The sequence below is a fragment of the Vanrija pseudolonga genome, chromosome 3, assembly GCF_020906515.1.
Source record: "Vanrija pseudolonga chromosome 3, complete sequence".
NCBI classification, from domain to species: domain Eukaryota; kingdom Fungi; phylum Basidiomycota; class Tremellomycetes; order Trichosporonales; family Trichosporonaceae; genus Vanrija; species Vanrija pseudolonga.
In genome coordinates, this window is record NC_085851.1 from 410,409 (window position 1) to 435,515 (window position 25,107).

The 25,107-nt window shown below is 61.3% G+C and overlaps 7 protein-coding genes across 7 annotated transcripts; 4 read left to right on the forward strand and 3 right to left on the reverse strand.

The window, feature by feature from the left end:
• Nucleotides 1-2,039: 2,039 nt before the first annotated feature.
• ssn6 (General transcriptional corepressor ssn6) lies at nucleotides 2,040-7,628 on the forward strand. Its single transcript, XM_062770243.1, has 9 exons — nucleotides 2,040-3,433; nucleotides 3,744-4,221; nucleotides 4,267-4,553; nucleotides 4,606-4,705; nucleotides 4,765-4,844; nucleotides 4,888-4,980; nucleotides 5,025-5,181; nucleotides 5,220-6,896; nucleotides 6,944-7,628. The coding sequence occupies exons 2-9, from the start codon at nucleotides 3,813-3,815 to the stop codon at nucleotides 7,576-7,578; spliced, it is 3,438 nt and encodes a 1,145-aa protein (XP_062626227.1). The 5' UTR covers nucleotides 2,040-3,433; nucleotides 3,744-3,812; the 3' UTR covers nucleotides 7,579-7,628.
• Nucleotides 7,629-7,749: 121 nt separating this feature from the next.
• On the forward strand, nucleotides 7,750-8,702 carry dnaJ_1 (Chaperone protein DnaJ; the record flags this gene model as incomplete). The annotated part of the gene is made up of 2 exons (XM_062770244.1): nucleotides 7,750-8,062; nucleotides 8,115-8,702. Exons 1-2 carry the CDS (start codon nucleotides 7,787-7,789, stop codon nucleotides 8,700-8,702), a joined length of 864 nt encoding a protein of 287 aa, XP_062626228.1. The 5' UTR covers nucleotides 7,750-7,786.
• Nucleotides 8,642-11,108, reverse strand: AMPP_0 (putative Xaa-Pro aminopeptidase P). The gene is made up of 6 exons (XM_062770245.1): nucleotides 10,905-11,108; nucleotides 10,846-10,868; nucleotides 10,637-10,790; nucleotides 10,500-10,557; nucleotides 9,323-10,456; nucleotides 8,642-9,282 (listed from the first exon to the last, which is right to left on the reverse strand). Exons 1-6 carry the CDS (start codon nucleotides 10,979-10,981, stop codon nucleotides 8,761-8,763), a joined length of 1,968 nt encoding a protein of 655 aa, XP_062626229.1. The 5' UTR covers nucleotides 10,982-11,108; the 3' UTR covers nucleotides 8,642-8,760.
• A 2,304-nt stretch (nucleotides 11,109-13,412) lies between these two features.
• On the forward strand, nucleotides 13,413-15,632 carry preg (Nuc-1 negative regulatory protein preg). The gene is made up of 3 exons (XM_062770246.1): nucleotides 13,413-14,322; nucleotides 14,385-14,624; nucleotides 14,695-15,632. Exons 1-3 carry the CDS (start codon nucleotides 13,951-13,953, stop codon nucleotides 15,502-15,504), a joined length of 1,422 nt encoding a protein of 473 aa, XP_062626230.1. The 5' UTR covers nucleotides 13,413-13,950; the 3' UTR covers nucleotides 15,505-15,632.
• A 397-nt stretch (nucleotides 15,633-16,029) lies between these two features.
• Nucleotides 16,030-17,498, reverse strand: rnr-2_1 (Ribonucleoside-diphosphate reductase small chain; the record flags this gene model as incomplete). Its single annotated transcript, XM_062770247.1, has 3 exons — nucleotides 17,056-17,498; nucleotides 16,862-17,005; nucleotides 16,030-16,815 (listed from the first exon to the last, which is right to left on the reverse strand). The coding sequence occupies exons 1-3, from the start codon at nucleotides 17,377-17,379 to the stop codon at nucleotides 16,030-16,032; spliced, it is 1,254 nt and encodes a 417-aa protein (XP_062626231.1). The 5' UTR covers nucleotides 17,380-17,498.
• A 466-nt stretch (nucleotides 17,499-17,964) lies between these two features.
• msh6 (DNA mismatch repair protein msh6) lies at nucleotides 17,965-22,308 on the forward strand (the record flags this gene model as incomplete). The annotated part of the gene is made up of 12 exons (XM_062770248.1): nucleotides 17,965-18,105; nucleotides 18,252-18,760; nucleotides 18,801-18,878; nucleotides 18,914-19,491; nucleotides 19,527-19,624; nucleotides 19,669-20,457; nucleotides 20,496-20,580; nucleotides 20,617-20,679; nucleotides 20,717-20,867; nucleotides 20,907-21,650; nucleotides 21,688-21,881; nucleotides 21,919-22,308. Exons 1-12 carry the CDS (start codon nucleotides 18,074-18,076, stop codon nucleotides 22,306-22,308), a joined length of 3,711 nt encoding a protein of 1,236 aa, XP_062626232.1. The 5' UTR covers nucleotides 17,965-18,073.
• A 77-nt stretch (nucleotides 22,309-22,385) lies between these two features.
• GET3 (ATPase GET3) lies at nucleotides 22,386-25,084 on the reverse strand. Its single transcript, XM_062770249.1, has 9 exons — nucleotides 24,933-25,084; nucleotides 24,798-24,883; nucleotides 24,623-24,761; nucleotides 24,477-24,573; nucleotides 24,291-24,441; nucleotides 24,150-24,254; nucleotides 23,821-24,114; nucleotides 22,993-23,254; nucleotides 22,386-22,939 (listed from the first exon to the last, which is right to left on the reverse strand). Exons 1-9 carry the CDS (start codon nucleotides 25,009-25,011, stop codon nucleotides 22,440-22,442), a joined length of 1,713 nt encoding a protein of 570 aa, XP_062626233.1. The 5' UTR covers nucleotides 25,012-25,084; the 3' UTR covers nucleotides 22,386-22,439.
• Between the last annotated feature and the right edge of the window lie 23 nt (nucleotides 25,085-25,107).

The following is a 25,107-nucleotide window of genomic DNA, read 5'->3' on the forward strand; positions in this document are numbered from 1 at the left end:
CGAAGAACCCGAGAGGAGGACGTCACGACGGGGCGTTTTGGGTGGGCGCGATGGCGGCGGCGAGGCGGCGGCATGGCGCACGCGCGGGGGCGGTGAACGGGCTTGAGGCGCACGGTGCGCAGCCGTGGCCGGCATGACAATGATGTGGAAGGAAGGAAGGGGAGATCTGGCACTATTGCTTGTTGCCGAGTCACCCCTAGCCAGCCAGGCGCAGAGCAGGCATTAAGGGTCTGTGCGTCGTCGTTGGCCTCCATCCATCCAGGGTGCAACGGCGGTTGTGCGACGACACTGCACCTGGCGACACACCAAACAGCCGTCAGTTCCGGGTTCCAGAAACTGTTACCGCTCAATGTTAATACAACTTATGCACCTGGCCGACCTGGATGGTGTCTGGCTGGACATTCAAAGGCGGGTCGGGTCGGGTCTGGAGCGCGGGGCCAGCCGCCCGTCACACACACACACACGCGTGCTCGTGTTTACTCTGACACATGCATCTGCATCCATCCATCCGCATCCATTCACCGCACCCGTCCACCATGTATGGAATGCAAAGAAGCGTCCATGCATCGAGTCGAACACCATTGTTCATTTTTGTTTCGTCCTTGTCGGAATAATTACTCATTAGTGTGCATACGCTGCTATGTTTGGCAACATGGCAGCGCATTGAATATGTGACAGATGTGGCGTCGCTAGAGTGTGGTGGTGGAAGCAGCTAGTGGTGCGCGCGACAGCGTGGTGCATGGTTGGGTTGGGTTGGTTGGTGGGTGCAGCGAGGTGGGCAAGCAAAGCCGGGGAGTGGAAGCAAGGTTGGTCGCGGTTGGTTGTTGGTTGTCGTGCGTCGTCGGTCGTTTGGCAGACTCTAAATGGGCACCGTCGATCTCTTTGGGCACGCGCCCAGCCAGCCAGCCAGCGATTGCACAAGGCCCGCAACTGCCGTGGCTGCGAGCGCGCCGCCGCCGCCGCCGGGTGGGATGATGGGATGGCGACTCAGGGACCGATGCGGCCGGACGACCGGGTGGAGCGGGGCAAGGGGGGAAAAGGTATGCTGGCATGCAGAGCTAAGCTACTAGTCTGTGGCCCAAACCCAACTGCGACAACGACTGGCGTCGGAGATTTAACTTCCTCTCGGCCCACCAAAGGGGGAAGCCACCCACCGATTCTGTGGCGAATGCCGGTCCTGTCAGCGGGCCGCCCCTTTGGTTGGCTGCCTTGGCTCGGTGCCTCGCTCGGCTGGGGCATGCTGCTCGACGGCTCTGCTGGACGTGCGTAAGCCCACGCGCTCACACAACAACGCCGTCGTTTGTTTCTCAGGGACCGAAAAACACACACAGACACACACTATTGGGGCGCATTAACGTTCCTCGCGACTTGGAGGCTTCTTATTTTTCAGCATATTTGAATAAGTATTCGGCCTGGGCGGGACTTTGGTGCGTGGGATATTGGCTATGCAGCAAACATATGTGAATGTCCATGCATAGTGGAGGAGGAGTAATGGTCGGTACAATGCATCGACCGCTGCCCGGGCTACCATTGTTGATGCATGGGTGGATGCACCGTCTGTCGCAATTGCACCACCCAGAAACCAACCTGCTTCATGTCTCATAGTCGATGCCCACCCAACCCCTCCCAAGTCTAATACCGCATTCCAATATACTCCGGAACAAACATCTGGACGATGGCGCCCCCCCCCCCCCCCCCCGGTGCCGTAACAATGTCTCTTTGGCTGTGCTTCCCCTGTGTCGTAACCGACTGATGACCTTTACGTTCAGGGCAAACGTCATGGCACGCCTGGGCTCAGGATGGGTTCTAACTAAACTGTCCTAAGGGAATACCGACCTTTTCTCCTGCCCTGAGAACGACGCCGCGACACTGCGACGCCGCCGCCGCCGCTGCGGCTCTGTTGCTCAAGCTCTACGATACTCGTCGCATCCCCCTTCCCCCCGTCTAGTAGCCCTCGTCCCTCGTCCCTCCCCTCCCCCCACCCCCCCCCCCAACGACCGACCACCACCACCACCACCATCGATTCCGCCGCCGCCGCCTTTCGACGTTGCACACATCCCACTCCCCATCTCCATCTCCCCATTCTCGATTCCCATCACATCACAACCCACCCAGTCTCTTTATTACCCTCCCATCCACAAGTCTTCATCGACTCGTCGCATCGGCTGCGATAATACCCCGCACAACCAAAGCCGATCCGAATTCAATACCTCCACTTTTTGCACGCAGGCCAGCCAGTCAGCAGCAGCACGCGCACGCACGGCACGCACGACTCGCCCTTTCGTCGTCTTTCTAGTTGGCCATCTGACCAACTGCTAAGAAAAGGTGCACACAAAGCATTTGTGAACGGCGCGTGTGATCACTAGTTTGCATTCCATTGGCGATTGCATCCACCAAAGACCGGCTCTAGTCACAAAGGGTCGTCACAACGCCAGAGCGTACCAGCCAGCCAGCCAGTCAGCCAGCAGTAAAGTGCCAACACACGAGTGATCGGCCTCTTCGTTGCTCGCTAGCTCGCCCGTCCGCCCGCTCGCTCTACTCCGCCTTAAGCCAGCCGCATTCCCTGCCGGACGCCGCCGTCGACGCCTCGCGCCTCAACTTGGCGCCGCGCCGCATCTTTTTCTCTTCTACAGGCCGACGCCATTGCATCGGTTGTCGTTGCGCGCGCGCACGAGCCATCGGGCCGAGCCCAGCCACACCACAGTTGCACGTCGCCCCGCGCCCGTCCGCTCGCTCGTTCCCACCTTCTGCGCCATTGAAGGCCCGTGTACCTAGCAACAAAAAAGGAGGCGATTCGCGGTCCGTCCACATCCACACGGACCACGACATATAGTAGACACACACACACACACCCCCCACGGCGGCAACGACGACGACGACAACGGCAGCCAGCTGCTCAGCCCAGCCTCGCCACGCCACGCCCCCGCCAAACGCCACGCCCAAACGCCCCCAGCGCCTCTGCGTGCCGAGCGTCTTCCCTTTGACGTTTTGAGCACGGCAAATCGGTGTGCACCGACCTCTACGCCCCTCCCACCCCCTCGTGTGTCCCTGACGACGTTGGTGCTCGCTCGCTACCACGTCGTTGCGTTCATCGCTCCTCTTCGCGCCCGTTCCTTTTGAGCACGACGACGGCGACGCACAACCCATAACCACAACCCCCCTACCTCTCTCTCTCTCGCCCGACGTCGCGCGTGCTCCTGCACGGATCTTCCTTACAAGGAGACCGCCAACCCACATCCGCAATCCCCCCCAAAGACCAACTCTTAGGGGGCAACTCATTCTCCTTCTTCCCCCCATCCCAACAAGGATCCCGTCTCATCTTAGCAAAGGTCGACTCGACACACCAAGGTCCATTGACAACTCGGCCAAGACACATACCCATCGTATCGTGTGGCATCCTCCTATCTACTGGTCAAGGAGGTTTGGCTAACTGGTGAGTGATTGTCCGCATCTTCTTTTGGCCATGACAGCATTGTGCACGCCACTCGCACTGCTCTTGCATCGGGCATTCCCATGCAAGCCAAACCCCGTCAACTGTCTAGACGGAGAGGCGATTGTGGACTTTGGACAAGTTGTGTGACGAACGCCCGCTCGCCCACCCTTGGCGTGTGGTGGTGCGATGGCAGTCACTGCCGCCGCGGCCGTCGCCTCCGTGCTGCGCGAAGGGGCCATGCTGTACCCCTCGTCTCGGACGTCGATTCTCAAAACGTCTGAGTGTTGTGCTCGTGCTGACATATAATCAGTCAAAACCCGTGTGACCATCTCTAGCCATACTCGCCCCCAACCCCAACCGCGCGCACACCGCCAACACCATGCCGCCTCCTCCTCCTCCTCCAGACTCGCGTCTGCAGCACCACATGCCCGTGCACCAGCAGTCGTACCCCCCACCAGGACCTGGCTACTCTCAGCCATCACATCCAATGCACCACCATCACTCGGCTCGGCACGCCTCCAACGGCCCACCTCCGCCGATGCCTGTTGGCGGTCCTCCCCCTCCCCCCTTGGCTGTTGGTGGTCCTCCTCCCCCACAAGCAATGCCCATGCCGGGACCTCCTCCTCCCGAAGCTGGAGGACCTCCCCCCGCACCCGTAACCAACGGGCACCGCCACGGCACGCCTGGCCCTCCAGGGCTGAGCCCCGCCACTCGTGCTGGCAAGGAGAAGCAAGATGGTGTTCTGTCGCAGCTCGCGCTTGCCAACGAGAACACGTGGATGCTCATTGGTGAGTGAACATTTTGTTCGTGCGCAAGGTCTAACCCCCGCACAGGTGCTGTCTCCGAGCAAATGAACGACCAACCCCGTGCGCTTCAGGCGTTTGAGAATGCCTTGCGTCACAACCCCAACTCGATCCTTGGCTTGAATGCCGTGGCATCGCTTGCCCGCAATCGCGACGACTTTGACAAGGCGATCGAGTACTTTCAGCGTATCCTCAACATCAAGCAGGACAATGGCGACGTCTGGGGCTCGATGGGCCACTGCTTGTTGATGAAGGATGACTTGCCAAAAGCGTACACTGCTTATCAGCAGGCTCTCCACTACCTGCCAAACCCCAAGGTGAGAACCAACTGCGCCGCGCCGCTCCCCACGTGCTGACACGTCGTCGCAGGAGCCCAAGCTCTGGTACGGCATTGGCATTCTCTACGATCGCTACGGATCGTTTGAGCATGCCGAGGAAGCCTTTTCAAGTGTGCTGAAAATGGACCCTAGTACGTGACTCCCCGACATTCCATCAACCAACTGTGCTAGCCATGCTAACCATTCTCAGACTTTGAGAAGGCCAATGAGATTTACTTCCGGCTGGGCATCATCTACAAGCACCAACGCAAGTACTCTCACTCTCTCGAGGTAGGTTTAGAGGAACCACCCGGTGCCGTAATTGACCCCTTAGTGCTTCCGTTACATCATCAGCAACCCCCCTCGACCCCTGACGTCGTGGGATATTTGGTTCCAGCTGGGTCACGTCTATGAACTTGACCACGACGTGAGCACCACTTTACACACTTGGAGGGTAACTAACAAGCCCAGTACTCGGCCGCTCGCGACGCCTACATGCGCGTGTTGGGCCACCAGTCGGACCACGCCAAGGTGCTGCAGCAGCTTGGTTGGCTCTACCACCAGCCCGGTGCCTCGTTTGCCAACCAAGAACAGGCTGTGCAGTACCTCACCAAGAGTCTTGAGACAGGTGCGTTGCCGTGCTCAGACTGCGGCTAACAGTTTCAGATGGTACCGATGCACAGAGCTGGTACCTCTTGGGACGTGCGTTCATGGCCGGCTCGCGGTACAACAAGGCATACGAGGCCTATCAGCAGGCAGTGTACCGTGACGGCAGAAACCCCACCTTCTGGTGCTCTATTGGTGTTCTCTACTTCCAGATCAACCAGTACCGCGACGCCCTGGATGCCTACTCGCGTGCCATCCGCCTCAACCCCTACATTTGGGAGGTCTGGTACAACCTGGGCAGCCTCTACGAGTCGTGCAACAACCAGATTACCGACGCCATTGACGCGTACTCGCGCGCGGCCGAGTTGGATGCGTCCAACAATGCCATCAAGCACCGCCTCCAGCTGTTGCAAAATGCGGGCTCGAGCAACGCGCCGCTGCCGCCTGCCCCTGCGCCGGTTGATGTCCACCCGTCGCAGTACGCTACACCTCCTGGTGGCGGCTACGGCAACAATGCCAGCCCCACAGCGTCGCCTCACCTTCCCCAGGCCCAGGTGCCGCCTCAAGGTGATGCGCGTGACGGTCAGCCAAAGGTCCGTGATCTTCCTGCTCCCCCTGGCGAGTATGGACGCGGCTCCCCTGGTCCGTTCCGTGGTGGAGGTCCTCCCCCTCTCAACCATGTCGACGAGTCGCGTGGTTCGATGGCCCTCCACGCTCCGTTAGGCCCGATCGACACTGACAGGCCGGAGCCCCGTGACCTTCGTGAGAGATACGAGGGAGCTGGACCGGGTGGACCTGGACCTTATGGCGAGCGCGGCCATGGCGAGCCAGTGTTCGCCCACCAGGAGCGTCCTGGCGAGCCGCCGCACTTTGACCGTCGTATCGAAGGAGGCCGGTACGACCCTACTTCCGACTCGCGCCGTCAAGCACCGTCGCCAGGCTCGCCTCGTCACCGCGGGGAGCCGGGGCCGCCTCATGGTTACCCTCCGCATGCTGGAGGACCACCGCACCCAGGCTACCGTGACCGCGAGAGGGAGGAGTGGGAGCGACGCGAGCGCGAGCAGGCGCAGGCGCAGGCCCTGCACCAGCATCAGCAACAGCAGCAGCAGCATCAGCAAGCGCAGCAAGCAGCAGCGCAGCAGCACCGTGGGATGCCACCGCAGCAGCACGATCCCCGCCAGCCTTCGCCTCGCTTGACTGAGCGCGGCCATCCGGCTGATCCGCGTGGACCTCCTGCCCGCGGGCCTGCCGACCCTCGAGAGTACGGTCGCCCGCCTCCACCCGAGGGCTACCCGCCGTATGGCTATGAGCGTGGTGGACCCGGCGGACCCGGCGGACCTGGCGGTCCTGGCGGCGGTTACCACCCGGCTTATGACGCCAGACGAGACGAGCGTCGCTTTGACGAGCGTGAGGGACCGCCCAACGGCCCTCCCCTTCGCCACCCGTCCGCGACTCGTGATGTGGGCTACCAGCAGGACATTCGCGCCCCTAGCCCCGCGGCGTCAACAAGCAGCAAGGCAAGCACGCGCCGCAAGGTGTCGGACAACAATGACCGAGCCACTCCGCTGTCGGCGAACCGCAAGCCGCCTCCGAGAAAGCCCGAGCCTTTGAAGAAGGAGCGCCGCCAGAATGGCGACAACACGCCTGCGGGCAGCCCCGGTCCCAGCCCGGCGGCATCGGTGTCATCGTCGGCTGCACGCCAGCCGCCGGCTCCCCCCAGCCGCACGGTCGATGAGGGTAAGTGCAAGTGGAAATTGCAAACTGGACCACGGCTGACAACTCAGACTATGACGAGGGAGCCGCGGATGCTCTCATGTTCCTGTCATCTGACCGTCGTGCGTCCGTCTCGGCTGCGTCCGTTTCGGCCGCGTCGGCTGGTGCGGAAAAGAGCCCTCCGTCTGTTCTGGGCATCAAGCGCACGACCCCGCCCTCGCCCGGGTCTGCGCGACCTGGCACGGGCAACAAGAAGGTCAGAGGGTCACCTGGTCCGCCCCCCTCTGCACAGAGCCCGACGCGGCGCACGGTCATTGAAGTTTTGAACGCGCCGCGTCTTGACTCTGGGTCGCGGCCCGAGCCGCCGGCCAAGTCGCCTTTTGACCGGGACCAGCCCAAGGCCCCGCTGTCGTCGTCGTCTGACAAGACGGTGGCGTCCAAGTCGCCCGAGAAGCCGGCGTCGACGACTGCGCGGAGGTCGGCGTCGCCGGTGGCACCCAAGTCGCCAGTCAAGCAGTCGTCTGACGCCAAGGGTGCGTCGGGCTCATCGCTGGCGCCCAGGACGCCGGTAGAGTCTGCTGGCTCGAAGCCTGGCTCTGATGCGGGATCTGCGCCAAAGCGCGACCCGACGCCCGAGCCGGCCAACTCGAACGAGGATGTGGAAATGGCAGATAGTGAGAAGGAGCGCGAGGCGGACAAGGAGTAGTAGGATGGGCGGTATAGTTTTATAGGTTGAATGCAGGTGCGATCGACGGTTACGAGGATGGGGCGGCTCAGTGGTGACAGTGGCGATAGTGGTGGGACGGATGTAAACGGCCTCGGCCGATCGGCCATCTGGTTGCGGGCTTCAGAACTCTTAGTCGCGCGACGTCGCCAATGTTGGTTTGCATCAACCACAACCACTCTACAAAACAATGTCAGGCCGAGCAGCGGTCTCGACAGCGACACGGGCGTGGGGATGTGCCGTGGGAGGTCCTCGGCACACGCCATCCGGGGGGGCATCGCAACTCCGACCATTCTGGCCCCCGGCGTCCTCCTCGTCCTCCTCCTCCATCCCCTCACTCCTCACCCCCGCCACCCGCCGCTTCTCGACCACAGCACACCGGCACGCCCGCAAACAAGACCACTACGCAGTGTTCGGGCTGCCGCGCAACGCATCAAAGGCGCAGATCAAGGCGCGGTTCTACGAGGTGGGCTTGGCCTCTTCCTCTCTCCCCCCCATCCTCACCACTCACACCCCAGCTATCGAAACAGCACCACCCCGACGCGGCCGGCGGAAGCGGCAGCGCAGACAAGTTTCATACCCTGAACGACGCGTACGCCGTGCTCGGGGACGACGGGGCCAGGGCGGCGTACGACGCGAGTAGTAGTCCGGCGTCTAGTCGGGGTGTCGGCAGCGAAGGCTCGTCGTTCCACCCGCACTCGCCCCAGTCGCGCCGGAGTAGTGGGCCCCACCGCGCGTGGGGAGGCGGCAGAGCGCCCCCGCCGCCGAGCTGGGCGGGCCGGCGTAAAGTCGCGCCTGACCTCGGCTGGGGCGCGGGTATGGGCGGCACGATGCCTGGGTACTCGGCCCCGCACTCGGCCCACGGGCGATGGGGCCGTAAAGAGGAGAAGCGGCGCCAGGGCGAGTCGCGCCTCGACGAGGACGTCGCGGGCGAGAGTGTCGGCCTTAGGTTCGTCATCGTCTTGCTTGTCCTCATTGTCGTTTGGAGCTTGGGGAGTACGGTTGCCAAGGCTGATGGCGGCGAGGAGGAGGAGGAGGAGGAGGAGAGAGGCGACGACGACGAGACCTGGCCAAGACGACACGCCGTCGACACGCCTACCACATAGACACATAGACCAATACATGTTTTGCTACTACCACCTACACCTTGGCATCACACCCCACCTAGATCGCCACCGTCTCGCGCTTGAGCCACGCCAGCGCGCGCTCGTCGCCGTACGCCTCGAGCTCGGGCTGCACCTTGGACAGCACCTCCTCGTGGTACGCGTTGATCCACTTGCGCTCGTCGGGCGAGATGAGCGACTGGTCGATGAGCTTTGTCTGGATGGGCACGACGGTGAAGTTCTCAAACTCCAAGAAGCCCTTGCCGCCAAAGTTGTTGGGTGTCTGCGCGTTGCGCACGGCCACGACGCTCTCGATACGGATACCGTACTTGCCGTCCTCGTAGTAGCCTGGCTCGTTGGACACGACCATGCCCTCGGCGAGCGCGACGTTGAGGTAGTTTGAGCGGGGTCCGATACCCTGCGGGCCCTCGTGTACGTTGAGGAAGTGGCCCACGCCGTGGCCGGTGCCGTGGCGGTAGTCGAGCCCGTCGGCCCACAGCGGCCGGCGCGCGACAGTGTCGAGCGTGTAGCCCGTCGTGCCGGTCGGGAAGATGATCGAGTCGAGCGCAATGTGGCCTTGGAGCTGGGGCATGTCAGCGGTGTGTAAAGCGGGGGACACTCACCACACGGGTAAAGCTGCGCTTCTCCTCGGCCGTCGGCGTGCCAAAGTGCAGCGTGCGCGTCGTGTCGGTCGTGCCATCAAGGTACTGTCCTCCCGAGTCGCACAGGTAGATCTGGTTAATGTCAACCACGGCGCTGGTCTTCTCGTCGGGGCTGTAGTGGATAACAGCGGCGTTGGCGCCAGTCGACGAGATGGTGTCAAACGACAATCCCTTGAAGTTCTTGCCCTCCTTCCTAAAGTTCTCGAGCTGCGTCGCGACGTCAAACTCGTTCCACGTCTCGCCCTTGTTGAGCACCTCCTCGAGCCAGGCAAAGTAGCGCACGAGTGCGGCGCCGTCGCGGATGTGGCACTGGCGGAAGCCCTCAATCTCGGTCGCGTTCTTGCGCGCCTTGGCGTCGGTGACGTACGAGCGGCGCACCTCAAACTCGTCGCCGAGCGCGTTGGCGACCGCCCAGCTGGCATTGGTGCCGACGAGCACTTTGTCCGTCTTGGCGACCTTCTCCTTGGGCGCCTCGGACTTGTCCTCCGCCTTGGGCTCGGCAGGAGCGACCTTCTTGGTCGGCTCCTCGACGACGCCGTTCTCGGCGCTCGCCTCGGCCGCAGCCTTGGCCGCGTCCGCCTTGGCGCGCTCGGCCGTCAGCAGCTCGCGCCAGCTGTCGAGCGACTGCCACACCTGGCTGTACTCGAGCACGACGACATTGTTCGCGTGCAGGTAGTCGCGGACCTCCTGGGGCACGGACGCGGGGTTGGCGAACAGCGTCGCGTCGTGCTGCGTCACAATGGCGTACGCGAAGAAGACGGGGTTGTAGGGGATGTCGCTACCGCGCAGGTTGAACAGCCACGCGACCTCGTCAAGCGCCGTCACGACGATGCCGGGCGAGCCGGCCCGCGTAAGCTTGTCCCGCAGGTTGCTGAGCTTGTGCGCGACCGAGTCGCCGGCAAACTCGTCGTGCAGCTGGAAGATGGGCTGCGCCGGGCGCTCAGGGCGGTCAGCCCAGATGAGGTCGACGAGGTTCTCCTTGATGGGCACGAGCTCGCGGGCCTTGACCTCGGCGAGCGACTTGCCCAGCGGGCCAGCCTCGTTCTGGGACACGACGCTCGGGTCGACGCCAATGCGCGTCGTGGGGCCGAGCTCCTGCTTGCGTCAGAGGGGGCTGAATCGTCGATCATGGCCATACCTTGAGCCACGCCTGCCAGGTGGGCGTGTCGGCGATACCGCTCTTCATGAGCGTCCAGCTGGTGGGTGATGGCGTCAGTCGCTGTGCCGTTGCCGAGCGGACACTGTCCGCCGCCTCCTCGGCCGACGCCGACTCACTCGTCTGAGAGCTCCTTTCCAGCCTGGAGAAAGTAGCGGCCGTCAGTCCAGCAGAGCGCCTCGGTCTGCGTGACGACGGCGGTGCCGGCCGAGCCGGTGAAGCCGGTGAGCCATGCGCGGCGGGCGTCGCAAGGGGCGATGTACTCGGATGCGTCTGGGGGAGGTTAGTTGCGCCGCCGCGTTGCGTCGCGCTGGGCGCGCCAACTCACGCGCATCCTCGGTCGGGACGACACTGCGGTCAGCAAGTCTCTGTGCCCAAGGCACCCACTAGACGCCAATGTTGCGCTCGCGCATGAGCTCGCGAAGGGCCCCCAGCCGCGCGCGAGAGTCGAGGGATGCAGCCATGGTGAAGAGGAGTCTGGTGGGGCGGAGTATGGCGGCGGGATCGGGCGTCCTATCGTGATAGGAGCAGAGTTAAAGTAAAGATTAGTTTGTCGTTGGGCAGGCGGGCAGGAGCATGCGCAGGCAGAGGCAGAGGAGCGAGTGGGACAACAGAGGTGGCCCACATTGTCCGTAGCCCATATTGTCCGTACGTCCATGAGGGTTCGTCTCGTGACCGACCTCGGAGCGAGACTAAGGAGGGCGTGGGGTGGCTTCACGTGGTGCACTTTGACTGCCCCCTTATTAAAATGACGTCGACACTTTGCGAGTGACACTATTGGAAGCACAAACCGCCCCTAATGAACATGGTATTTCGGCTTCTTCCGACATAGCTGCCTCGGTATCCTTCGGTATGGATGACCTCGTCTTCGGACCATGGCTCTGATAACCCTGTTGGATCATGCTCGTGTGCTACCAGGCCGGGCCGTAGCCGGATGGTCGAGGGTCAAGAGTCGGGCTCATCGCCGCGTGGCAAGCAGCGAGCCGCGCGCCGCGGACTCGGCGCCGCGGCCACTCCGAAGCCACTGGTCCCCTCCTGACTGATAGATACCTCGGTGCTCGCTCTGACTGGCTACGGCCGCAGGGCAACAGGAAACTCGGTGCGAGCAGTGCGAGAAAGAACCAACTGCCACGTCGACTGGGGTACAACAGCACTATACTACGGCTACAATGTCCGGCGACGAGGCGAGGACGCACATTTGGCTGTAAGTAAAGCTGCGCCGTGGTTAGCAACTGCTGCGGCTTTGGTCGTCGTCGATGTAAAAGTCGTAGAGGAGAACGAGACTCAGGTAGAGAGAGAGATGTAATCATTACCCGCCATGTTTCAGACGAGGTTCATGATTTTCAGTGTGTGTTGTGTTCATCATTGAAGGGAACAAGTGGGGGCAGCAGAGGGCTGAAGGACGCAGATGGAGATGGTGGGTGGAGCGAGAACAAGTGTGGAGCGGAACAGGAGAAGCGACGACGGCGTGACGATGTTACCACGCACGTGTGTTGTGCTATCGCCGTCGTCGTCGAAGAGGAAGCACGACTCACCAAGGCTGGTTATACTGCGGGCTGTCGCTGCAGCATTATTGTCGTCATGGATGTAATGGATGATATGCAAGTTGTAAACAGGACAGAATGTTAATTTTTTTCAGCGGCGTCGGAGTAGAGTTGGGGCCGCGCGCTGGCGCCGCGCGCGCTCAGTGGCTCGTGGCGTGGCGCGCCTGCGCGACAATGCGACGCCAAACAGCAGGGTGCGAGGCAGGCCGGGGACCGCAACCGGCGACCCAAGCAAGACCCGTAACGTCTCCGCTCGGCAGTCGGCGCCACGGTGGGCCATTCAGCAGGCTTCAAGCAACAAAAGAGCGGCTTTTGCCCGGCGAGGCGAGCGCGAGGGAGCATGGGCCTGTCGTCGCGAGGGAGGGAGGGTGCGGTGCCGGCTGTGTGTGATGCGGTGAGATGAGGTGCGGCGCCCCGTCCTACAATGACCAATTTGCCGCACGGGGTTAGAGCCTGGCCTCTACCTCGCGAGTCGCTTCAACGCCATTGTGGCTTTGTATGGACGATCTTGGCTTGGACAAGCAAGCAAGCAAATAGGCGACATCCACAATCCAATGGCGGCAGGAACAGTCAACCCTCAGGGGGTGGCACAGGGTTGTGCCCTTCCTTCTGCATCGAAGCGAGAGCAACATTCACGCCGCCGCCGCCGTGTTCGTTCTCGTTTGGGCCACGGCCATGATACCATGTTGCGTGCGCGTGTGCGGCGTGCAGCGTGCGGCCGGGTGTGTTTCCGGGGTGGGGGTGGGCCAAACTGCTGCTGCGGAGAAGAGTAAGGTGCCGTTACCCAGCCAGGGGGAAGGCCCAGAGGCGGAGGCGACCGCTGCTCTCCCCCGCCCACCTTGTTTGACGGGCCAGCCAGCCAGCCAACCGGTTGCCGGGCCCGCCTTTTGGCCAGCCAGAGTCATGTGAAGCTGAGCATGGAGATTGTCCTTGGTGGGCTAGGCCGACTTGTGTCGGAACAATGCTACGGCTGTTCGTTGGCGTGTTGGCGACGTGTGTTGGCGGCGGCGGCGGCGTTGATTGTTCTCGCGCAGCTACAGTACCTGTGCATCACAGTGTCGGGTGAGAGTCAGTCGAGCGCACTGTCAGCCTGGCCCGGTGGCCAAGGGCCGTGGCACGTGTTGAAGTCAGGACACTGCGTCAGGTACTTTCTTGTTACTGGGCGTTAGCTTGACTGACCTCACCTGTTGCAGCCTCGGCCCCTATTGTTGGCCCCCCCTCCCTGCGGCTGCCCCTCTGCACCTCTCTCCCCACCCTCCCCTAAGCATCCCACCCTCTCCCCCCACGTCGCCGTTGTCGTCGTCGTTGTACTACTAGTCGTCGTTGTCGAAAATCGCACCAGTCAGTCATCATCGACACCATTGTCATTCCCCCTCCAGTGGTGGTGGTGTTAGTCTGGTTTTGAGCCACCCAATTACCCCCGACTTGTAATCACCTCTTTCCAAAACTTATCACACTTTGACTCTTCAAATTCCTTCCTTCCTTCCCTCCCTCCTCTCTCCCCCCCTCCCTCTTGCCTACCCCCCTTGGCAGCCCCGGTATCTTTCAAAGCACCACCTAAACCAACCTTGTTCCCCCCCGCCGCACAACGACGACTACACAACCTCGATCACAACTCGCAAGTCTTTTTGGTTGCTGCCTGCTCTCGACAACTGCTACTCCATCACAAACCACACGACGACCATTTGAACACCTGGCAACAAGCCACCCGCCGCATTACAACAAAGCACAAACACGGCCCCGGAAGACGCCCTTGCCCGCACCAACGCCGCGGCTCGTTCACCTCTAAGCCATTCCCGTCCCAGCCACCACCACCCACTTCCACATGAACACCATCACCGTGTGAGCGCCCGTCCCCCCTCCCAGTCCCCCTCCCCCGCCAAATCGCCATGACCGACCAGCGCGGCGGGGCTGCTGCCGCTGCCTCCTCGTCCTCGTCGGGCTCGACCTCTGCCAGCAGCGGCGGCGCAGGACAAGCAGCGCGTCCACCGTCGTCGGCAACGCCGCCGCCACCACCCTCCCAGGCCTCTGCATCCACCGACCCTTCGACACCCTCCAAGCCAGAGGTTCCATGGGCCTTTATCGACTGCCCCACAGATACGCTCGTCATTCTCATCGCACACATGCTCGACCTCTTGTGCCAGCACAATGACCAGGTCGTCTTAACCCCGGACGCTCTCACACGTTTCCACTCCAGGGCTTCCCCAGGCATTAGCGTCGTCGAGTATCTGCGGCGTATCGTAAAGTACACCAACCTCGAGGTAAGTGCTGATACGGCGGCGACTACGCTTGCCCCGCACGCCCGGCGACTAACGCTGCACAGAAAATCCCTCTTCTTTCGCTTCTTGCGTACATCGACCTCACCTGCCAGAACCTGCCCACGTTTACACTCTCGTCCCTCACTGTCCATCGATTCCTCATCGCTGGCGTCACAGCGGGCTCCAAAGCTCAGTGCGACGTCTTTTGCACAAACTCGCACTATGCCAAGGTCGGCGGTATCAAGGTCGGAGAGCTCAATGCCTTGGAGCGCGAGTTCTTGAGAGTCACCGGATGGGCCCTCTGTGTAAGTCTGCTCCGAAAAACGTGCATCGCAGTCGCAACCATCTGACACGGGCCCCCCTTGGCTTTTCCAGTGCAACGCCGACCTCTTGCAACGATACTACTCGTCCCTCATCAGATCACATGGAGGGTACACCCAAGCGCCAGAACCAGAAGTGTCGCCATTCCTCCCCTTCCCCAACTCGGTCGACAAGCTTGCCGAGGCTGCCGAGTCCGCCCCAGATACGCCCGTCGAGGACGGCGCATTGATCGAACAAGACGAGCCGGCAGAAGAAGAAGAACACTCGGCCGGACTCGACGCCGATGGGGGCGAAGCTGTCACCGACGACGTCAACCACGCCGTCCCTGGAGGGATAGGTGGTGGCAACCCTGGCCACGGCACCAACGTCATGGTCCTTGATTCACCCTCACAGCCTGCGGCGCAGCAACCAGCAGAAAGCATGGAGGTCGATTCGCCCACAGTTCGGCCGTCGTCTTCGTCCGGCCCTCCGCCGCCAGCAGCGACAGGGCCGGCACCGGATGGAGTTCACAGCCCCGAGGCTCAACACGCCGACCATCATCACAGAGGCACCCTCAAATCGTTCGTCGGTGGAATCTTCAGAAGACGCGAAGACAGCTCGAGCGGCTCGGCGTCGGCGTCGGGACACTCGAGTGACAAGCAGGCCGCTCACTCGGACATCCGTGGCCGTCCATTGTCGACAGCGCCAGATCCGCAACGACTATCTGTCCCAGCGCCTACCGGCCAGCCAAAGCCAGTTACACCAAGGGTCCGAACGCGCGATGAGCGGAGTGTAGAGAGCCTTCGGACGAGGGTTGGTGCGGCGGCGTTGACATCACCGAGGATAAGCGTTGACGACGGGAAGCGACGAACACGGGTCGAATGAAGGCAGTGAAGGACTGGGATCTCTGGAGGCTGACAAGCAGGCATTGGCTTGCCCGCCGCTCGAGGAGCACAGTTGTATCAGGTAGCAGCTAGCAAGCAAGGCATAATATACTTTTATGTCATCCGGTGATAATCTCAATTCTGTGCGCTCGGTGATATGTTGCAGGCGGACCGAGGGTCCGAGAGCCCATGGTCCCTGCGTCTTGGGTGGCTGCTGCTCGACGCGTCGACGTCCCTGTGACGCGTGATGTCCAACGCGCCACAAACTCGAGCTTCATTTACACGCGCACACTGTATTCTCATATTTGGTTGCATGGTGCCCCTCGCACCGTGGCGGAGGGGGTGGAGACAACAGACCTACCTGGAAAATCTATGAAGCGATACAAATTAAACAAGGCCAATGGGGGCCCTTTTGCCCATAGGACGCTGTAGTGACGCGGCATGCAAGATGTGGCGGCAGCCCGACGACTGCGCTTGGTCGGTCGGTGTACGTGCGGAGTGGAGGGAACGGAGCAGAGGCGCGCACTTAGAAGTCCTCGTCCAGCGAGAAACCGCGCTTGGCAGCGGCCTCCTCGGACGACTGGCCAACAGCCTGGTTGACACCCGACTTGGAGTAGGCCGAGACACGCGACTCGAAGAAGTTGGCCTTGCCCTGGAGCGAGATCATCTCCATAAAGTCGAAGGGGTTGGTCGAGTTGTAGAGCTTGTCGTTGCCGAGGGCAACAAGCAGGCGGTCGGCAACAAACTCAATGTACTGGCACATGAGCTTGGAGTTCATGCCGATGAGCGAGACGGGGAGGGCCTCGGTGAGGAACTCCTGCTCGATAGCGACAGCCTCCTTGATGATCTTGACAATGGTGTCGGGGTGAGGGCGGCGACGGAGGTGGGTGAAGAGGAGGCAGGCAAAGTCGGTGTGGAGACCCTCGTCACGCGAGATGAGCTCGTTGGAGAAGGTGAGACCGGGCATGAGGCCACGCTTCTTGAGCCAGAAGATCGAGGCAAACGAGCCCGAGAAGAAGATGCCCTCGACGGCGGCGAACGCAATCAGACGCTCAGCAAAAGACGAGCGCTTGTCCGAGATCCAGTGGAGGGCCCAGTCGGCCTTCTTCTTGATGCAGGGGATGGTGTCAATGGCCTGGAAGAGGTACTCGCGGCGAGCATTGTCGCGAATGTACGTGTCGATGAGGAGCGAGTAGGTCTCGGAGTGGATGTTCTCCATCATGATCTGGAAGCCGTAGAAAGTCTTGGCCTCCATGCACTGGACCTCTGAGCAGAAGCGCTCGACAAGGTTCTCGTTGACAATGCCGTCAGACTGGAAGGGTCAGCTCGGGCCTATGCATTGCCAACACCATACTCACAGCAGCGAAGAAGGCGAGGACGTGCTCGATGAAGTAACGCTCGTTGTCATTGAGCTTGTTGTCCCAGTCGTGAAGGTCGGGGGCGAGGTTGATCTCCTCGGCGGTCCAGAACGAGGCCTGAGCCTTCTTGTACATCTGCCAGATCTGATGCCGCTGTTAGGGCCCTGGTCGCGTGCATCCACGTCCAAACTCACCTCACGGAACTTGATGGGGAAGAGGACGAAACGCGAGGTGGTCTCCTTGAGGAGGGGCTCGTCGGCCTCGGTGCAGTGGATGTCACCGACGTAGCGCTGGCGGAGAGAGTACTCGTCCTCCTCCTCGACGGCCTCGTCCTGGACGTTCTCCTGGATGACGACCTTGTCCTTGCCAGCGGGGGCGGTCTCCTTGATGCCAGCCTCGGCAGCAGCAGCAGCCTTGAGCTTGGAGAGGAGGTCGGGCTGCGCGCTCTTGACGGGCGTGTTGAGGGAGAACTCGGAGAGGGCGGCGGCAGCGGCCTTGGATGGGGTGACAGTGGACATTGTGGTAGTGTGCAAGATGGGGGAGATGGTAGCAGTAGTAGTGGTGAGGGGAGTGACACGAGCAGGGACTGGACTGAGCTCTAAGGTAGAGTAGTAGTGGTGTGGTCGAGTGATGCACTGAGAGGAGTTGATGAAGAGAGGGAAGAAGTGGGCTGGGGGGATTGATTTTATAGCCCCCTGGGGTGGTGGTGGTGTTGGGTGATGGTGGGTGGGCGTGATCCTGGGCGCGTCTGACTGTTTCTCGCTTGGAGCGCCTGGCTGGCTGGTACGCGTCGTCGCGGGCGGCGTCACTTTGGAGGAAAATGAGTGGTGGCTGGTGCGGGCTTGCCTCGCGTCCAGGGTCAATGCGCGTGTTTGGTGCACCAAACAATGCAGCTTCACGTGACTTTTGCAGGAACACGACGACGCCACAGATCCTGAAAAGGACAGTCGCGTCGGGTCGCGTCAATGTTCCCACGGTCGACATTGGCGGTCACTGGCCGTGTCGGCCTTGCTCGCACCTGGCCCCGGCTGGGTGGAGGCGGCGGCCACTTGCCTTTCGCCCTTGAACCCCCTTGTTCCAAAGGCAGTCAGTCGCGTCCTAGGCCCTCCTGTCTGGCCGGCTGCGCGCGTCTGTCACGGTCCACTCTCATCGGCCGACATTGATCACTTGGCACTCTTTCTCTCGTTCCATCCTCTTCACACTTCACACGTCATGGCAAGGACAAAGTCCGATCCTCCAAAGGGGTGAGTCGACCGACGCGTCCTGTAGCGCGCGCGTCAAGATCACACACCGGCGCGCGTTCATCGCGCGACCCCGTTGTGATCTTCTCGTGTGCCGACTCGCGACAACGACGCGATACCGTACACCTCCACTGACGCGCCATGCCCAGGCCCGCCGGTACCCAGACCACCCTCCGAGCCTTCTTCGGAGCGCCGAAGCCCGGCCCCGCGTCACAGACGGCGCCGCGCTCGACGCAGCAGCAGCAGCCAGCAAAGAAGGCAGCACCCGCGCCCCAGCTCCCGCCTTCCTCGTCGCCCGCGTCGACGTTGCGCACCCCTCCCTCCGATCCTGTTGACTTCCCCGTCGCCAATGCTAGCAAGCGCGGAAGGCGAGCGTCGCCTTTGGTCGTTGACGACGACGACGAGCCGCTCACCCCGCCGCCAGTGGAGGTGAAGGCGCCAGCCAAACGGTCCCTCCCGCCTTCCTCGCCCATCAAACGAGCCCTCCCACCTTCCTCCCCGCTCAAGCAGGCTTTGACTCTGAGCGAAGAGCCGGACGAGCCCATGGATGTTGACGACTCGCCATTCATGCCGCAGTCGCGCCGTACGAAGCGCAAGGTTATCTACGCGGAGTCCGACTCGGACAGCGATGGTGCCAGTCCCGCTCCTAAATCTAAGGGTGAGCTACTAAGCCGGTACTAATTGAGCTCACACCACAGGCCGTGCACGCAAGAGCTTGAGGGTCGAGTCTGACGACGATGACTTTGTCTTTGACGAGGCCGATGAAGCGGCGATGGGTAGGTTAGCCGTCTCCTTCTCCACTGACAATCAGCTGCAGCTGCGGACGACTATGAAGCTGGTGCCGTGTCCGAAGCACCATCACCCTCACCTTCTGTCGCCTCTACGGCTTCCCCTGTTCGCAAGCCTGCCAAGAAGTCTGTCGCGCAGAAGGCAGTGGCGAAGAAGGCAACCACGTCGTTCAACTCGTCCTCCCCAGCCGGACCGTCTCGTCCCGCCCGCCCGTTGTCGCGAGAAGACTCTGGTGGTGCGTCTTCCAGTCGTAACGACTCGTCAAACTTCCTCCTCACTGCCGCTGAGCGCAAGAAGCTCGTGGCAAAGGAGGAGAAGCAAGCCAAGGAGACTTGCTTCAGCTTCCTCGAGGACGTCAAGGACAAGGAAGAGCGGAGACCAGATCACCCAGACTACGACCCTCGAACAATCTTCATCCCATCTACAGCATGGGCGCAGTTTACGCCCTTTGAGAAGCAGTTCTGGGAGATCAAGCAGAACCATTACGACACGGTGCTATTCTTCCAGAAGGGCAAGTTCTATGAGCTTTACGAGAACGACGCCTCGATCGGTCACCAGGAGTTTGATCTCAAGCTGACGGACCGCGTCAAGATGAAGATGGTGGGATGGAGGGCGAAGACAGGGCTAACGAACAGGTCGGTGTCCCAGAACAGTCATTCGAATTCTGGGCGGCCAAGTTCTTGGGTGCCGGCTACAAGGTCGGCAAGGTGGAGCAGGCAGAGACGGCCATCGGGTATGTCTAGCACCTCCAGATCGACGAGACGCTGACGAGAGCAGAATGGAAATGCGCACCAAGGCAGCTTCAAAGACTGCTGGGCGTGAGATTGTTCGCCGCGAGCTGGCCCAAGTGTTCACCAACGGCACCATCGTCGATGGCACGTACCTCAACTCTGACGAGGCAAACCACTGTGTTGCTATCAAGGAGTTCACCGAGGGCCCCAATGCCACGTCGTCATTTGGCATCTGCATCATGGACGCTTCGACGGGCGAGTTCAACCTCTCTGCGTTTGATGACGACGTGTGTCGCACACGTCTCGAGACGATGTTCAGGCAGATCCGGCCCAAGGAGCTGGTGTATTGCCAGGGTAACCTTTCGGTCAACACGACCCGCTTGCTCCGTAATATTCTGCCCGCGAGCACGGCGTGGCAGTCGTTCAAGGAGGCCCAGACTGGCGGTGCTGATGACACGCTCGCCTCTCTCGACACTATCTTCAATCCGGATGGGGACGCCGAAGTCGAGCTCCCAGAGGCTATCACCAGCATGATCGACAAGCCATTGGCAATGGAGTCTCTGGGCGTCATGGTGTACTACCTCAACACCTTGAACCTCGACAAGGACCTCATCTCGCAGAGGAACTTCAACGTCTACGACCCTATCAAGAACGGCAAGTGCCTCGTTCTGGACGGCCAGACCCTCAGCCACATGGAGGTGCTGGTCAACAGCGAGGGTGGCCTGGAAGGGACACTCCTGCAGCTATTGCAGCGATGCCTGACGCCATTCGGCAAGCGACTCTTCAGGATCTGGCTCTCCTCTCCACTGAAGGACGCAGTGGCGATCAACGACAGGTGGGGTTGGCCTTGAAATGCGTTTGCTAACCGGCCAGGCTTAACGCTGTTGATGACCTCATGACCGCGCCGACCTTTGCTGGGCAGTTTACCAATCTCTGCAAAGGCCTTCCTGATTTGGAGGTGAGATAGCTGTTTCGATCCATCTAACCTGTTCAGCGTCTGCTCTCTCGTATCCATTCGGGGTCGATCCGTGTGAGCGACTTCTTCAAGGTCGTCGAGGTGAGCTACCAATATGGGGCCCGAGCTAACCTGCCAGAACTTTGACAAGATTCACGGAGCCATGGACAATCTCAACCGTGTGGCAGACAAGTTTGAGTCTCCCAGTGTCCGGGGCTTGCTCCGCTCGGCCCCTGACCTCGGCCCGTTACTCGCCCACATCCACTCAATGTTCACGGTGGAGAGGACTGGTGAGTGTGGCAGGGGGAGATGGCGCCTAACAGTCACAGAAAAAACGGTCGACCTCAACCCGACAGCTGGCGCCGATGAAGCTTGCGACGACGCAGACAACGCGATTGCCCAAATTGAGGGCGAGCTGAACAGCATTCTCAAGAATATCAAGCGTGACTACAAATTGTCGACAGCCAAGTACTGGCACAGTGCACAGGGCAACAAGGAAATCTACCAGATCGAAACCCCCGCCAGTTTCAAGCCTCCCTCCAAGTGGACAAAGTGCTCCAACACGAAGAGCTACGCCCGATGGTACACTCCCGAGACGCTTCCTGTGATTCGTGAGCTGCAAGAGGCCCGTGAGACGCAGTCCACTGCCAGGCGGGACTTCTTCAAGCACCTCCTCGCCGAGTTTGACAAGGATCGCCTGATCTGGCTCAAGATGATTCGCATCATTGCCGAGCTGGACTGCCTCGTGTCCCTGGCCAAGGCGTCCAACGACATGGACGAGCCCAAGTGCCGGCCAGAGTTTGTCGAGTCGGAGGAAGCGTTTGTCGACTTTGAGGCACTCCGCCACCCGTCCATGTGCCTTCAGCGCGACTTTATCGCAAACAATGTGCAACTTGGCGGTGATGTGGCGCGCACAACGCTGCTCACCGGCCCCAACATGGCTGGTAAGAGTACGCTGCTGCGCATGACTGCCGCGGGTGTTATCCTCGCCCAGCTTGGCTGCTATGTGCCCGCTGCCAAGGCCCGCCTCAGCCCAATCGACAAGATCCAGACGCGCATGGGCGCTTATGACAGTGAGTTGGCTCCTCCCGATCGTGGCTAACTCGCCAGACATGTTCGCTAGCGCTAGTACATTCAAGGTGGAGCTGGACGAGTGCTCCAAAATTCTGCGTGAGGCTGGCCCCAGATCACTCGTTATTCTAGACGAACTGGGCCGTGGTACGTCGACGTTCGACGGCATGGCCATTGCTGGCGCGGTGCTTCACCACCTGTCCACGCACACGCTCCCTCTTGGCTTCTTTGCCGTGAGTAGCTCCTTCGTCAATGACTCTAACTCTTCAGACGCACTATGGCTCCCTCACGGACGACTTTGCATACCACCCCAACGTGCGCAACATGCACATGCAGGTGCACGTGGACGACGACGAGGGTGTCGTCTTCCTCTACAAGCTCATCAAGGGCCACGCCGAGTCATCACACGGTACGCACGTCGCCAAGCTGGCTGGTGTGCCACAGAACGTAATTGCGCGCGCCGACGAGGTGTCTGCCCAGTTCTTCGAGGAATTCAAGGACAAGCTGGCGTCGCGGCGCCAGAGCAAGCTGTCGGTCATGGCGCAGTCGGACGTCGCGTGGCTGCTCAAGCTGGCCACGGGCAAGGTTGACGAGACGACGGCAACGGTGTCTCAGCAGCTGGACGTGATTCGCCGTACGGCAGCACACTACGCGGCGTAAAAAGGAAACAAGTTTCGTGTTGTACAAGTTTTCAGTTTTCAGCAGGTATAGCTGCCTGCCAGCATTATGCAAGAAGTGTAGAATTGTGGAAGTGCATCGGATCTATGAGTGTGTTGTGTCTCTGCTATTGCTCAGTGCGACGCCGCCCCGCCTGCCGTGCTCGGCTCGTCTGGCACGTCGAACCCAGCCCAGCGGCGCATAGTCTGGACGTCAATGACGCCCTGCTGCTCCTCAGCAATAGCGCGGACAATGGCGTCGGCGACGTGGTCGACATGGATAGGGTGGGTGCGGAGCGACTCTGCCGTGCCGCCGAGCAGCGTCTCTGGCCCGCCAAAGTCGAACGGCAAGCGCACGCGGTCGTGCAGTCCAGCCGTGAGGCTGAGCGCGAAAGCCGGCAGCGTCGACACGGGACGCACATGCGGGTGGTACATGAGCCCGGGGCGCACGATGATCGGGTCGACGCCCGAGTGCTGGCATCGCGAGAGGATGGACGCCTCCGCCTCACGCTTCGACTGGAGGTAGCGCAGGGGCACGACGGGGCGGAACGAGTGCGCGGCCGAGACGTAGACGAACGCGCGGGGTGGCGTGGCGGTAGTGGGCGTGGAGAGCATCGTGTCGAGGACGGTGAGGGCTGCGTGGCGAGCGAGCGTCAGCGAGCTACTACCAGCGATCGGCGGCACCCACCCGAATCCCGGTTCATCGCGTCGTAGCCCTTGGCCCGCTCCTCGCCCGTCTTGAGCGGGTTACTCGCCTCGCCCGACCCCATAGCATTGCGCACCATGGCCCCGACGAGGCCGAGCACGTCGCCAGACGCTATACTCGCCTTGTATCCCCCCTCGAGGAGGATACCGAGCGTGTGGACGACGGCGGTGGAATTGGAGAGGAGCGAGGCATAGGTGTCCGGCTCGAACGCGCTCGCCTTGTGCCATTGCACGCGGGACGCCCACTTCGGCGCGTGTCCCGCTGGGCTTGTGTACGGTTTGCCTGATGACCTGGGCGTATTAGGAGGTGAGGAAGAGGCCGCGACACCCACGACATGGACGACACGTCCCAGCCCTTGCTGACCGCCGCCTTGCACACCGCCGAGCCTACCGTCAGCTGAGTTGCCCGCCCTACGCACCAAGGTAGCCGTTGCCCCCGACCACGAGAAGGCGCGGGACTGCTGCTGCTGCCATTTTGCTTTTGCTGTTGCTGTTGTTGGTCTGGCGATTCTCGCGAGTTGTTGTCGCGAAACAAACAGCGACGCCGCCAACATTGCATTCCGGCTTCGTTCGGCATCATTCACCTTCCCACGGTCGCACCGCCACCACCCAACACCACACCACACCAAGGCTATATATCATCGATGCATTCTGTACATGGTCTCATTATGGTCTCTACTCGGGCGGGGTGTACGGGTGGATGAGGAGCTGGGGGTGTTAGTGGGGTCGTGATGGGTGGGCTGGGCTGCTGCTTCGTGCAACACCTCGCGCCACGGCGCTGCGCGCCATGACGCTCGCTCCGCGCACTCACCTTGCTAAACTCCTTCAACTTGTCCACGCCGCGCACCTCCTCGGTCAACAGCGGCAGCTTGACAATATGGAACGTGTCCTCGTACAGGTCGTACGCCTCCTTGAGGTACTTTTGCTGCATCTTGTGGCGGACGTCGCACTGCTGGCAGTTGTCCCCCTTCTTGGGGAACAGGAGCTGGTTGACGACAATGTTGTGCGTGTCAATCTCGTACTTTGTGAGCTCCTGGATCAGGCGCTCCGTCTCGTAAAGCGACAGGAACTCGGAGATGCACACGCAGACAAAGGTGGTAAGGTCCTGCGGCGTCAGCTTGGTTGGACAGGTTCACCCACGGGATCCTTGAACTGCGTGTTGACCTCGGTGATGACCTCGCGCATCTGCTCGAGCTTGGCGAACATGTCCTCCTGGGGCGCGCCGCCGCCGAACATGGACGACATCTGGGGTCAGCTAGCGTACAAGAGAAGAGAGCTCACCTGCTGAAGCATGGGGCCGAAGCGGCCCGACAGCTGGCTGAGCTTGCCGAGCGCCTTCTCGAGCACCGAGGGGAACGAGAGGAAGCGGAGCGTGTGGCCCGTCGGCGCCGTGTCGAACACGATGACCGAGAACTCCATCGACTTGACGTGCCTAGGCGTCAGCAGCGTCGCTGCCATTCTACCCACTTCATGACCTCGGCAAAGCCCATCGCCTCGTCAACACCGGGGATCGCAAACGCCAGGTCCTGCATCATGCCGCCCATACCGCCGCCCGAGGCATCAGCTGTGCGTGGTGTCAGCGGCCGCACACGAGCGCCTCAGCTGCGACTTACACGCCTCGACCATCTCCTGGATACTGCTGTTCGGGTCGATCTCCATCGCGTACAGGTTGTCAAACCCGTTGACCTTGGTCGCGTCCTTGCCGAACTTTTGGGAGAACGCGTCGGACAGGTTGTGCGCGGGGTCGGTGGACTGGGGTCAGCTGCCTGTTACGGACACACAGCTTACGATGAGGAGGACCGACTCGCGCACGGCCGCGAGCTGGATCGCGAGCGAGCATGAGGTCGTCGTCTTGCCGACACCGCCCTTACCGCCTGCGCCTGGTCAGTATGCCACAACAAATGCTTGAGGGTTGCGGCTCACCGCAGAAGATCCACTTGAGCGACTTCTGGTCGAGGATGTTCTGCAGTGTCGGGTCGAGAGCTTCGAGGTCGTCTGCCATTGTGTGTTCTGTGCTGTTTTTGCTGCTTGTGTGGTGTGGAAACAAAGTAAAGACTACGAGTGTTGTGACGGCGACGTGGAGATGGGTTGTGGAGGG